The sequence below is a fragment of the Eptatretus burgeri genome, chromosome 1 (genome assembly GCF_056783735.1).
Source record: "Eptatretus burgeri isolate ZD-2024b chromosome 1, Ebu_testis_v1, whole genome shotgun sequence".
Taxonomy (NCBI): domain Eukaryota; kingdom Metazoa; phylum Chordata; class Myxini; order Myxiniformes; family Myxinidae; genus Eptatretus; species Eptatretus burgeri.
The window spans coordinates 90,478,419-90,492,764 of NC_140961.1; the positions used below are offsets into that span (position 1 = coordinate 90,478,419).

General features: G+C 43.9%; 1 protein-coding gene across 1 annotated transcript in view; it reads left to right on the top strand.

Annotated features, from left to right (window-relative positions):
- LOC147034936 (rho GTPase-activating protein 45-like) overlaps positions 1–14,346 on the top strand; it is a 166,909-nt gene that overhangs the window by 85,046 nt on the left and 67,517 nt on the right. The window contains exons 6-11 of the mRNA XM_085859669.1: positions 8,346–8,415; positions 8,630–8,762; positions 9,455–9,555; positions 9,656–9,845; positions 10,044–10,168; positions 10,450–10,611. Coding sequence (XP_085715795.1) covers positions 8,346–8,415; positions 8,630–8,762; positions 9,455–9,555; positions 9,656–9,845; positions 10,044–10,168; positions 10,450–10,611 — 781 coding nt within the window. The remainder of the gene's footprint in view (positions 1–8,345; positions 8,416–8,629; positions 8,763–9,454; positions 9,556–9,655; positions 9,846–10,043; positions 10,169–10,449; positions 10,612–14,346) is intronic.

Sequence of the window (14,346 nt, forward strand, 5' to 3'; positions counted from 1 at the left end):
ATTTTTAGATCCTCGTGGAGGATCTCTCAGTCTTACTCACGTTGTTCTTCATCTTCTTCTTGTGGACTTTTTTGTTTCACAGCCTACAGTTTTCAACAAAACGTCCTGAAACTTGGCATATATGTGGAAAAAATACCCTGCGCAGACAGTAACCATCTCCGATTTTGAAAATTCCTCCGAGAAAAAAAGTTATGACGTCAAAATATCTCCGCAAATGGAAATCGCCTAAAAATTATCTCCGAAACTAGGCAAGCTTTTTGAATTCTGTTTGCGGGAATCGAACAGGGCATTAGCAGAGATGAATTATCACACATATGATACATCACTATGACGTCATATCAATTTTTATGACGTCATTCCTAATTTTTGACATTTTTTGTTTCACAACCCAGAGTTTTCATCGGATCTTCATGAAACTTGCCATGTATATGCAGAAAGCCCACGCGCAGGCAGTAACCATCTCTGATTTTGGAAATTCTTCCTAGAAAAAAAGTTGACATCATAATATCGCCGCTAATTGAAATCGCCTATACCATTATCTCTGAAACTAGGCAAGCTGTTTGAATTTTGTTTGCGGGAATCAAGCCGGGCATTAGCACAGATAATTTATCACAAACATGATACATCACAATAACGTCATATTCGTTTTTATGACGTCATCCTTAAGAGGACGAGGATCTTAGCTCATTTGAGCTTGTTTTTTCATTATCTTTTCTGTCTCTCACTACTTCATACAAACGTTCAAAAGTTGGAGCATGACCTGAAAATTCAGCGTGTTAACAACCATTTTTTAATTTGGCACACTCAAGTTCTCAAAAATAACCACGGCAGTCACTTCTACCAAAAAATTCCTCATGCTTTCACATAAAAAAAATGTGTCCAGTCTATATATGATTGAAGAATTCAATTTCTGATCCAATTGGTCACATAGTATGGCAGCCATGTTGGATTAAAGGGAAAAAAACTGGACATCATTTTCTCCAAGACCGCACAACTTAAAATATTGAAACGACATATGTCATCATCTTCCCATGGGGTATATTTGTTGATAACAATGGCATCATCAGAGTAGTGGTTTAATTGGTTCATTTGAAATTCTTCCGAATCCCCCAAAAATCTGAAAATTCATATATCTGATATCTGACCCAATGTGAGTGAATAATTAAATTTATGACATTCATAACCCATGCCAATAAACTATGTAACATAATAGGGTGCATGGAGGATATGGGTATATGGGCCATAAAAGTAGTTGGCCATAATTGGTTGCGTATTCAGTTAACGATGGTATTTTTGTTCAAAATGAGCATGCGGGGCAAGACTTTGCATTCCACGAGTGCCATTGTAGTTTTTATATGTTTTATCATTGTGTTACCGAAATACCACGGTGAATTTTTTTATTAGTTTATAGACGCCTTATACCGTCTCACACAACTTTAGGTTATTGTTTAGACGTACACTTTGCCATCTCCACCACCAACACACAACCCTGAATTATTGTAGGGAGAGGTGAACCCTTGCAAATTGTTTTTGAAGGCTTATTTGGTTATGCCTGGATGGGTTTGAGGGTAGAGGAGTGGCAGCCAAAATCCAAATCCTATTCACGTTCCTATTGATGGCTCAATCTTTGCCTATTCAGGTTCCTCCTGATAACTCCATTCCTCTATTTGATCTTTTTGATTATTTATTTATTTATACACACTTTATCATCTTCACTGCAGACATACCATCTAAAGTTGTTATTTATTTATACACGTTTTGCAATTCGACAACCGATGAAGTAGTTTCTGATTGAGTTGATGAGGTTATTGCAGTAGATATCGTGTATCTAGATTTTCAGAAGGCATTTGATTAGGTACCACATCGGAAGGTGTGGGCTTCTTTTGTGGCTGGTAGAGTCGCTAACTGGATTGGAAATTGGCTTAATGGTAGGAAGCAGAAAGTGTCCCTGAGTGGGAGGATGTCTGGCTGGTAAGATGTTGGTCATGCTAGCATCCTCAGGGATGGGATCAGATCCTCAGGGAAGGGATCCTCAGGGATAAGATCTTGGATCGAAGGTAGATAGCAGAGAGGGTAGTGATCAGGTTTTTAAAAGCCTAGATATTTTAATTGATGGGGCAAAAGAGTGGCAGATACAGTTTAACATGAGGGAATGTAAGTTGCTGGTGATGGGTCAGAATAATGAAAATAGGGATTACATCATGCAAGTCTTTGAGTATGTCACACAGAAAAAAGGATCTGGGTGTGCTCCTATATACTGTATGTTGGGAGGGGAGGGGGTGGATAGGGTTAGCGGAGAGCACAGTGCCAATCAGATGGAGGCAAAGCTAACAGTGTTTTAAGTGTATCGTCCTGGGACATTTTATATTATCAAAAGAGGTAATGTTTACACTGTGTTGGAATTTAGTGAGGTCTCGTGCAGAATAATGTGTACACTTTTGGTCACCACATCTGAGGAAGGATATAGCTGCCATATAGAGGGCACAGCGTCGAGCGAATAGATTGATTCCAGGGCTGGTTAGACTAAATCATGAGACATGGTTGAAGGTCGCATTACTTTATACATTGGAAAAGCAGCAATAACAAGGGGATTTGATGGAGATGTAAAGATAATGAAGGGTCGTCGTCGTCGTCGTCGTCATCATCATCACCATCATCACCTTTTTATCACCGTTTCCTTGTTTGCAGAGTTGTGAAGGCTGTGGACAACATATGTGCAGTGGAGTTTTTCAGTAGAGTTGGCAGTGTTAGGATCCGGGGCCATAGCTTGAGAGAAAAGAGGATGAGAGTTCGGACAGTTCTCAGGCAGGGTTCTTGTCCAAGAGTGGTTAATGCAAAGAATGGTCTTTCTGTAAAGGTAGTGGAAGCTTAAGTGGGAATGAGATGGGTATCTTAATGCATTGGAGATAGAGCGGGATGGGGATATTGGCAGGACTTGTCAGTAGCATATGTTGTGAATTTGTGATGACACTGGGCTTGATGCAATGCAGGCATGATGTGCCAAATAGCCTCCTCCAGCATCAAAGTTATTTGTGTATCGTTGTGTACCTACATACCACCTTGAATTATTTATTTATTTATTTCTATGCACTTCACCATCTCCACTACCTATTTAATTTAATACATTTATTTAAATGTAACATCTATATGTCCCATTTTTTATCTATGGTAGGGGAACTGTGTCATCTTTGAGGACTTGTATCCTTGTTTTGTAATCTTCAGCCAGTGTCACATTATTTTTCCAGTGTGAGATGGGTTTCTTGATGTCATTGGAATGAAAGTCATGTTTTCCCTCAAACTTCTTGAAAAGGGAAATGTTTTTCAATCACACTTGGATGACCTAATCCCCAAACCTCATTCCATATTTCCATGTTTGACAGACGGAGATAAAGATCATGGGATGGGACATTAGAACTGTTGTTAAATGCATGGATAGAGACTGTGCTGTGTGGGGGGGGGGGGGAGAGAGGTTTGTGGACAAGACACAGAGAAATGCAAACACCTCAAAAAAATAATCCTTTTGTCGAAGAAGAGCCATATATTGTGGCGGAGAAGAAGAATATGTGATGTGTTTCTCGAAGACAAGGGTTGAAATGAATTCTGAAACCGATTATAAAAAAAAAAAACAGAAGATGTAACATTTATATTTATATCAACATTTATATTTAATATTGATTCCGTTTGGAGAAAACAGGAGTTGAGGATGGGGGTGGAGGAGGGAGGGGGGTGTCGAATGAGTCGCACAAGGAAATTCAATACAAATTAGAATCCTTATGGAGTGAAATGTAAAGTTTTGTTTGCCTGTTACAATTTTTTGAAATGAGGAGAGAAAAGAAATAGACATGAAATAGGAAAATATAATGTTGAGGAAACAGAAGCAAGTACCCGGGAATACACCCAGCACTGAGCTTCAAGCAGGGCACACTTTCTATCTGAGGTGAGCCTTGAAAAAGGCCATTCAGGCCTTGACAGCACGAAACAAATGGCACAAAACAACGAACTAAGTTGCATGAAATATTGTACGGGATAAAACAAAAGACATCTTGACGAAGACGCAACAACAAACACATGACAAATCCGGTCAGAAAACTCAACCTTAGTGAGGTGGAGATGGAAAAGACAGCTCAGATTTCACCATGAACATGTGAAAAACCCCGAACAAGAAGCCAATGTTTGAATAAAGAACAAAATAATGGCACGAGGGAAGTACAGGAAGCAATCACAACAATCAATAATAATTAGACAAACCCCTTAACTCACCAACTGAATACAGGCAGAGGAGCTCCTTGTGAGCAAACGGCCATCCATTTTGAGTGCCCAACTGTGTCTGTGGACGTCCTCCTGCAGTTGCGTTACTTTGTTTTAGGAGGTCGGTGGCAGGATTTGCACTCTGGCTACCATATGAAACATTTCATTCCGCAAAACCCACAAGTGTAAGAATATCTGAAAACCCACTCTGTGGGAGTACCTCCTGTGCTGCTTCCCTTCGCAGGGAAGAGTACATGGCGCGTGATTACACATACTATTGGTCTGGTTACACTGATAGTTACAATGCCCAAGGAGTTGCTGTAGCTGTGTCCAATAAGCTCACGCCAATTATAATTGAGGTAACACTGGTCACTGAGCATGTTATGAGACAATGGATTTGTCGCACCTTGGGTGTCATTTCCCTGGTCTCTGTTTATGCTCCAACTGAGGCAAGTTATCTCACCGTGAAGGATGCATTCTATGCCACGCTCGAGTCTGTGGTTGAACAGTGCCCCAGGTGACATACTGTTCTAGTCTTGGGGGATTTCAATGCATCGACTGGAACTGATAGGGATGGCTATGAGACGTGTGTTGGTCCCCATGGATTTGGAATTGTGAACCAGAACAGCAATAAGTTCCGTGACTTTGCAAGAAGTCATGGACTTAGGGTGGCTGGTTCACGGTTTCAGCACGCACCGGCTCATCACTGGACTTGGTATTCCAATGCTGGTGGAGTGGCAAAGGAAATTGACCATGTGCTCGTTGATGGCCACTGGAGGATATTCCAGAACTGCAGGGTCTACCGGAGAGCTCAGTTCCTCAATACCGACCACAGGCTTGTTGTAGCAACTCTGAAGTTGCAGCTTAAATGTGGGAGAATGGTACGATCCCAGCCTTGGCTGGATGTTGGCAAGCTCAAGGATGAGAGGCTAGCTGAGGAGTTTGGAAACAGGCTAAGTGGGGATTTGGGTGGTCTGGGTGCTTTGGGGAATCCTGAAGAGTTGGGGAATGCCTTCAAGACCACCATCCTTGATGTTGCCTGTGGGTGTCTTCAAATTCAACGAAGGGTGAAGAAGAATTTGGTCTCTCAAAGGATACTGGGGACCATTCACCAGAGTAGCAGGGTCAGGCTTATTGGCAGAGCTGAGCTGTTCAGGGTGCTGAGAGGGTTCAGGGTTCATAAAAAGGTACATGCGTTAAGGGTGGACAAGATGGACTGTGAGGGGGATGAGAATCTATGAGGGGATGAGAATTACCTGTGGTCAAGTGATTCTCATCCTACTTCCAGGGGAATTTGTCTATTGTGTTTCTCCAAGCCCATACCTATGTGTACTGCAGTTAGAGCAGAGGGTGGTAGGCTCTTGACAGAGGAGTCTGAAGTGAAGGCCCGCTGGGCAGGTTACTTTGAGCGGCTGTACCAGGCTGATCCATCAGCTGTCAAGTTCAATGTTAGGAGTGTTACTATCCCTATTGCTGACCCTCCCATCAACTGTGATCCACCTTTGTTTGTGGAAACACAGGCTGTGGTGAACCGGTTGAAACAGGGTAAAGCTCCTGGGATCTGCGGCATCCATGCTGAACTTCTCAAGACTTGTGGAAATGCAGCACTCGTGTCGTTGCATGCAGTTCTGTGTTCTTACTGGAACACAGGCATCATTCCAACTGATTGGAAGAGGGACCTTGTTGTTCCTCCCTGGAAAGGGATGGGTGATCGCCAAGACTGCAACAACTCCCGAGGGGTGACGCTGCTCCCAGTGCCGGGCAACGTCTCTGCTCCGATAATTATTGATCGGGTTCGTCACCATCTGCTTGAGCACCAACGTCCAGAGGCTTTTCACCAAATAGGTCAACATTTTACCGTGTCCTTGCTCTTCCGGTCCTCACCGAACGCAGACAAGAGTTTCGGCAGGGGCTGCTTGCAGCCGATGTTGATCTCCGCAAAGCGTTCGATTCAGTGAATCAGCATGCCCTCTGGAGAATTATTGTCCTTCGTGGGGTGCCACCAAAACTGATCAATCTGATGTCTGTACTGCAATGGTACTGAGAGTGCTGTGAGAAGTGGTGATACTGTCTCCGACTTGTTTTCTGTTGTTACTGGAGTTCATCAGGGATGTGTACTGGCCCCCACAATTTTCAGCGTTTGTGTAGACTGGATTCTGGGGAGGATGTCGGAAAATTCAAGCTGCCGTGCATCGTTTGGGCATGTCAAAATCTCTGACCTTAATTTCGCAGATGATGCAGTCATCTTTGCAGAGACTCCGGATATCCTTTTGGGTTCCCTCGTGGTGCTGAATGAGGAGTCAGAGCCGCTGGGATGATGGGTTTCCTGGGTCAAAACTAAGATCCAGGCTTTCAATGACATTGGATGTTTCTATCTTGTCTGTTCCTTGTTGTGGTGAGGATGTGGAGGTCATGGAGATATTCACTTACCTTGGCAGTGAGATTCATGTCTCTTCTGACTGCGAGTCAGAGGTCAATAGACGTCTGGGTCGGGTCTGGGGAGTCATGGATTCACTGGATCATGGGGTGTGGCGCTGCCGGTACCTGTGCGGGAGTACGAAAGTCCGAGTCTTCAGGTCTTTGATGCTTCCAGTCTTGCTCTGTGGATGAGAGACTTGGACTCTGACCAGGGATCTGAGATGGAGACGTATTTCCTTTGGTACCAGGTCCCTTCGGAGAATCCTTGGCAATCGCTGGTCAGACTTTGTGTCCAACGAGCGGTTGCTGAGAGAAACTCAAATGAGATTTGTTACTTACATAGTCTCTGAGCATCAGCTGCGGCTGTTTGGTCACGTGGCTCATTTTCCTGAAGCTGATACTGCTCACCAGATTCTTTCAGTGAGGGAGTATCATGAGTGGAGTGGACGCGTTGCTCTGGCGCATGCTCCCATACCTGACCTGACCTGACCTGACCTGACTTGAATACGCACACAATAAACCAATGAACAACTGGGTACCTTAATTATCTTCGGCCTCAGGAACAAATCAGTTGCACTACTGGAGATAGACAACAGACTGAGGTCACAGGACTGAAATACCCTTGGCTTTGCCTGGCCAGACACAGCAGGAACCAATGTGGAGAGTCAAAGGTTGCGTCCTTGCTTGTGGTCAGCAGGCGGCATGCAGCATGATGCTTATGATGTGGCGGAGAGGCATGGCTTGGTGGGTGGTGGCATAGCTTGCCTGGCTTGGTGGTGGCATAGCTTGCCTGGCAGTTTCACAGACTCCAAATGTAGCCTTCTCACAGGTTCGGTGTGGAAACTCTTAGATTATCCTCCTACTTTCTTCTCGCCCTCACCTTTTTACAGCTCGGTGTCACATGTCACCTTTGACGGTTTATCCCCCTCCTCTGTGACCTCACTCGTGGGGTGGTTCACATCCACCATTTGGTCCGGTCGGCTCTACTGGATTCCTCGCCTGAACCTGCGCCTCATGCCTACCAGAACGCTAAAAAAGGCATTTATGACTGATTCCATCAATAAATGGGGTCAAACTGGTTGATAATTTTAGATACGCACAATAGGGAAGGTTGACGGTGCATAACTAACATAAGCAACACATGTATAATGTCACATTTAATTACTTTATGTTTCTGCTGAGACACTCAAGGAAATAACTACACTATATGAAACATCTATAACCTATTCGAGGTCATTTACACAACAATATATTTTTTTCCCAGGGTTCTGAATGCAAACAATAATGCTATTTGTTTCTGTAAGGTGTTGATTGTGTAATAATTTCCCATGAAAAGGCACTGCATAAGCGATGCATGCTTCGTTGCAATTGTTTCTCAGTCCTGTTTTTGGTTTTTGTTTGTTTCTGCCTGCAAAAATCTCCACTGCTTTCACAAGCTCCAGCTTTGTACGATTTGTGACTCGGTGTCGAACCATCTAATGGCTTGACCACAAAGCTGTTGCAATTGTGAAAGGATAGTATAACATCAAGTTTTTAAAAAATTTTGTTTTGCCGATCATCTGATATGTTTTTATCAGACTTTGCATTAATGGCAATTATTAATTGGTCATTTAAATGAACAAGCAGATTTCATTACCATTGTTATTTTGATATCGAAGCTGCTTCTGATATTTATTCAGTGTGGCAGAGTATCTAATGGGTGAAGTAGATTGCTGCCTCCTCTCTACCCAAGCTACACCACAGAGCAGGGTAAGTGATTTTATGGCAAAGGTATGCTTTGTATACCTGTCATGTGATATTCTGCTTTTAAGATATCTTGTCGGTGCACCATATTCAAAAGTTTATTTGAAAAGTTTTTATCCATATTCAAAAGTTTGGATTTGCTCGAAGGAACTTTCCATGAGGCTACCTCAATGCACTGACACTTACAATGGTGTTATTCCACCCATGATTGTGACTTTAGTCTCTCGAAGACCTGCACAAGAATGATGAATATGCTTCACAGTTGAGGACGTATGGAGAGATTCCTTCAGCTGGTGAGTTATCAGCACTGTTTTTACTCTTGGCCTTCAACTGCAATTTTGATCATTTCTTTGGTCTGTATTATTATTTTTGAGTTCATTTGAAGTTATTGTTATAAACGGCTGTTTTTATGGGAACTGTATATGTGTAAGTGTTTGCTTTTTTTTTTTACTTCCTCTAAATTTACCGTTATGTGTTGTAAGTGTTTTTCATGTGGAGTGTTTGGTTTTTTGGGGGGGTTTTTTCCACGCATTAGCTGTCCAAGTCATTGCTCAGCAAATTTATATCCTGCTTGCATTTGGATAATATTGTGATGGTTTTGAAAATATTCCCCGGGGAGAGCATACACGGACAAGTCGGAGACCTGAGGATGAGTTACTTAGTTTATTGTGGGGAGTTCTTTGCCACTTGTCTCATTGTTTTGGAGGACATGCGTTGAGGTTAGTTTGTGTATACCTGGTGTGATGTCTTATCCTTCCTCCCACCGCTACTTTCAAACCTTCCTTCAATACACCGTCACTCAATCCAACAACCCCTCTTTCATCCCGTAAATCTTTCTTTCAACCCTATAGGTTTATTCTCATCCTTCAATGTATCCGTCGCTCACCACTCAAACCCTCTCATTCTTTTATTATTTACTGCCAACCACCTGTCACCCACGGTAAACAATTGATCCTCCACACCGGCATCAAATTATTTTCCCACATTCTTCCTTCCCTGCACTTCCTCCATTCTTCCTTCTCTGGACTTCCACATTCGCCTGCAGGACGGTGCTTCTTGCATGCGAACAGTATGCACAGTACAAAGGACGTTTTGCATGTGCAGGGAGTGGCTGGGGGTGCTTTCCGCGTCTTTAGCGCACAAAGGGTGGGGGGGGCGTGACGGCTGCGTTCAAGACTCCCTCAGGGACAGCGAGATTTTCCACAAGCTGCTTCATGGACCTGCCCTATCGGATGCACACCAATAGAGGAGAGACTTGCATGAGACGGGACTCAAAACCATGTCTGGGGAGCATGGAAGAGCCCAGAATGTGGATGGGATAGAGTCATCTCAAAGCTTGTCTGAGAGCCCAGAGTGTGAATGGGATGGCAATTGTCTGCAAGCTTGTCAAGAGAACAGTATAAAAAGCCAACAACGTGGCTTGTTTCATGTGGAAAGTAAGATGTGAAACTTTATTGGGTTGAGGGTACAGAACACACCAGAGACAGTGTTCGAGGTGGAGCTGCTTATCCCGTATGCACTTTGGCGGTTGTCTTTCCTGTGAACTTTGCTCTGAAGGAAATTTAGCTGTTTGCTGTTGGCAAACCAGGGACGCCTAAGAGAAATTTACCGGTTTGTTCGAGCTGCTCTCGTAGGTGCACAGAACAGAAAGTTGTTAGTGTATGAGCGGCTTGCCGTTGGCATTCCATGGACACCAGAGAGGGTTTGTCTGCTTGTGCTCGACACCTCAGAAACGCAGCTGTACATCCCATTACAGCAGGTTCCGCAATCCGGGAAGACTGGCTTTCAAAACTACTACCTTTACAATTAAAATAACCTCAATACCGACCACAGGCTTGTTGTAGCAACGCTGAAGTTGCAGCTTAAATCCAGGTAAATGGTACAACCCAGCCTCGGCTGGATGTTGGCAAGCTCATGGATGAGGGGGTAGCTGAGGAGTTTACGAGCAGGCTGAGTGGGGATTTGGGGGGGTCTGGGTGTTTTGGGGAATCCTGAAGGGTTGTAGAGTGCCTTCAAGACCACCATACTTGATGTTTCCAGTGGATGTCTTTGAAGCCACCATCACGCGAAGAAGAACTTTGTCTCCCAATGGACACTGGATACCATTTACCAGTCACAGGGCCTGGCTTACTGGCAGAGCAGAGCTTTCAGGGAGTTGAGGCAAAAACTGTACATGCCCTGAGAGCAGTCAAGGAAGCCTATGTGCGAGGAATCTGTGAAGGAGTAGAGCATCACCTGTGGTCAAGTGATTCTTTTCCTGCTTACAGGGGAATTCGCGCATTGCGTTCCTCCCAAGCCCATACCTCAATGTTCAGCAGTTAGAGCAGAGGGTGGTGCACTTTTGACAGAGTAGTCTGAAGTGAAGGCCCACTGGGCCGGTTACTTTGATCCGCTGTACCAAGCTGACCCACCAGCTGTTGAGTTGGACATCAGGGGTTTACCTATTCCAATTGCTGACCCTCCAATCAACTGTGAACCACCTTTGTTTGTGGAAACACAGGCTTTGGTGAACCGGCTGAAATGGGATAAAGCCCCAGGGTTCTGCAGCATCCATGCCAAACTATTCGAGACTGCTGGAAATGCTGTTGTAATGTCACTCCATGCAGTTCTGTGCTCCCACTGGAACACAGGCATCATCACAAGTGACTGGAAGAGGGGCCTTGTTGTCCCTCTCTGGAAAGGGAAGAGTGATCGCCAGGACTGAAACAAATCCCCGAGGGTTGACGCTGCTCTCAGTACCAGGCAAGGTTTTTGCTTGGATAATTCTTGAGAGGGTTTGCCACCATCTGCTAAGGCACCAGCACTCAGAGCAGTCGGGCTTTCCACCAAAGATGTAAACAATTGACCGTGTCCTTGCTCTTCAGGTCCTCACCGAATGCAGATGTTATTTTTGGCAGGGCCTCTTCGCAGCCATGTTGATCTCTGCAAAGCATTTGATTCAGTGAATTGGGATGCCCTCTGGAGGAGTCTTGGTCTTTGTGGGGTGCCACCAAAACTGATCAATCTGATTTCTGAATTTAACTCTGATACTGAGAGTGCTGTGAGGTGTGCTGGTTCCATTTCCGACTTATTTCCAGTTATTAATGAAGTTTGTCAAGGGTGTATATTGGCCCCCACACTCTTCGACACTTGCATGGACTGGATTCTGGGGAGGGTGTTCTGCGATCAAGCTGCGGTGCATTGTTTGGGAATATCAAGATCTCTGACCATGATTTCGCAGACGATGCAGTCACCTTTGTGGAAACGCTGGATCCCCTTATGGGGTCCCTCGAGGTGTTGAATGAGGAGTCAGAGCCACTGGGATTATGGGTTTCCTGGGTCAAAACTAAGATCCAGGCTTTCAATGACATATTGATGTTACTATCTTGTCTGTTCCTGGTTGTGGTGAGGATGTTGAGGTCACACGGAGATTCACTTTCCTTGGCAGTGAGATTCATGTCTCTTCTGGCTGTGAATCAGAGGTCAACAGATGTCTGGGTCGGGTCTGGGGAGTCATGGATTCACTGGATCATGGGGTGTGGCGCTGCCAGTACCTGTGCAGGAGGACGAAAGTCCGAGTCTTCAGGTCCTTGGTCTTTCCATATAATATTCTAAAATGCTGTTTGGTTTTTTGGGCTGTTTAAATGCTGACCTGAGCTAATTCCGTCTCAAATTTGCCTTTGCTTTGCTAACATACACAATATTGTGGAGGATGTAGAACAAAAGATGAGATCCTGAAGTCCAATATGATGTCCAAAACACCTCGTTGTTGGTGCATCCGTAATGAAATTTAATCTAGTTCTGGGCAATTGCTTAAGGCCTGGTCACACCTTGACGTTTTAGCCAGCGATGGCAACGTATTAAAATGTATGTAAAACGCTGGCTGACGTTGAACTTTTGATGTTTTTTTTTTAAGATTCGGACGTATTCATAACGAGTTGGTTATATGCATAACATATTAGTAATAGACACAGAACGTTTCGTTGTGTTATAGATAACTTATACCAACGAATGCTGAACCTGTTGTTGGCCTACACAACCTATGCCCAACGATAGTCTAACTTCGGCATAGCGCGTTGCACGCATCACCGACGATGTCGTGACGTAGCCTATTAAAAGGCTGATGCACAACGATTCGAATCATAACTGCCGTAGAAATGGAAGTGACAACATCGCGGTCACACCTTGGCGATCTTGCCAGCGTATGCCGACCTAAGAAAAATGTGTCTAAAACGTTGGGGGCACGTCAAATACGGTATGAGTAAGTTTGGTATACGTGAGTAGAACGCTAAAGTACGCTATCATACGTCGTAGTAAGTAGAGTACGTCAAGAAATTTTAAACATGTTCAAAATTTTACGACGTACTCGGCGTATGACACACGTTCCGCATGCGATGGGGATAAGTTGTACACACGATATGCGGATGCTTACACACGTCCACAAAGGCTACTTATAAGCTACTCATAAGTCGAAACACGTCGCGGTAATGTCTTTTTTACGCGAAACTTATTTCTAACTTATGTTTGACGTGCTTTGAACCAATTCTTTACGTAGTCCCAACACACATCGACGTATGTAGACGTATTCCAATGACGTCTTCCGGTCGACAAAAAAAAAATGAATGTGTTTCTAGCTTACAACTGCCATATAAAGACGTGTTCCCAGCGGTTTTGGGAATTGGTATATAAAAATGCTGCTCATAAAAGGGGAACCCAACAGTGTTATCGAGTCCTTTTTGAGTCGATGTCCATGTCAGCAGTAACAGTATTAGTATTAGTATGAGTATTAGTATTAGTATTAGTATTAGTATTAGTATTAGTAGTGGTTTGTTCATGTTGGCAGTAGTAGGTGAGTGTGAGGGGGAGGGTGTGGGTTATGATGGATCCTCCTTGCGTCCGCGTGTCCACGGGTAGGTTCATAGGCTGCCACTCAACGATTTAAATGGCTGCATCTCCACTATTGAAAGTAGACGCTTGCGCTCAACAATTGGATTTTTTTTACACTCAACGACTTTTAAACGGTACCACTCAGCCATTTTCATTGTTTACAATGAACGATTTAAATTGCTGTCACTCGCCTTTGTTTTTTGACGCTGGCGCTTGGAAATTTTAATCGTTTCTATTGAACGTGCTAAATCGCTCAAACCCCACTATTGAAAGTAGACGCTTGCGCTCAACAATTGGATTTTTTTTACACTCAACGACTTTTAAACGGTACCACTCAACTATTTTCATTGTTTACAATGAACGATTTAAATTGCTGTCACTCGCCTTTGTTTTTTGACACTGGGGTTTGGAAATTTGAAGCGTTTCTTCTGAACGTGTTAAAACGCTCAAACTCGACTATTTTAAATAGACGCTGCCGATGGACAATTGGAATCATAGCCAAGCTAGACATCGAAGTGTGAACATCCTCATCATGCCGAAGAAAAGTTTGAAGAATGCTGCAAATAAGTGTCCTGGCCGTGGCCGTGGACGCTGACGCAAGGACGATCCATTATACTGACGTCTTTCAGCCTATGCGTAACTTAAAAGTAACGTCTGTCGATGTGTGGCAACGATCGCGTAACGTGCCAACAACACGTTAATCATAGGTTAGAAACAAGTTTCGGGTACGCTAAACATTACCTCGGCATGTCTCAACTTATGATTAACTTACAAGTAGCATGTGTTGACGTCTGTCAACGATCGCAGACCGTGCATACAACTTGTGGCCAGCGTAGCGGAACGTGTGAGTCATACTCCGGTATACGTCATGAAATTTCAAGCATGAAAAAATTTGAGGACAACCGAAAAGTACAATGTTTAAAGCCAACGTACAACGACGTATGGCAGTGTTTTTCAGCGTGCTCTCAATGTTATCAAAACTTACCCATAACGTATTCAACGTGTGCCAGCGTTTTAGAAAAAAAATTCAAAAATCGGCATGCGTTGGCTAAAACGTCAAGGTGTGACCGG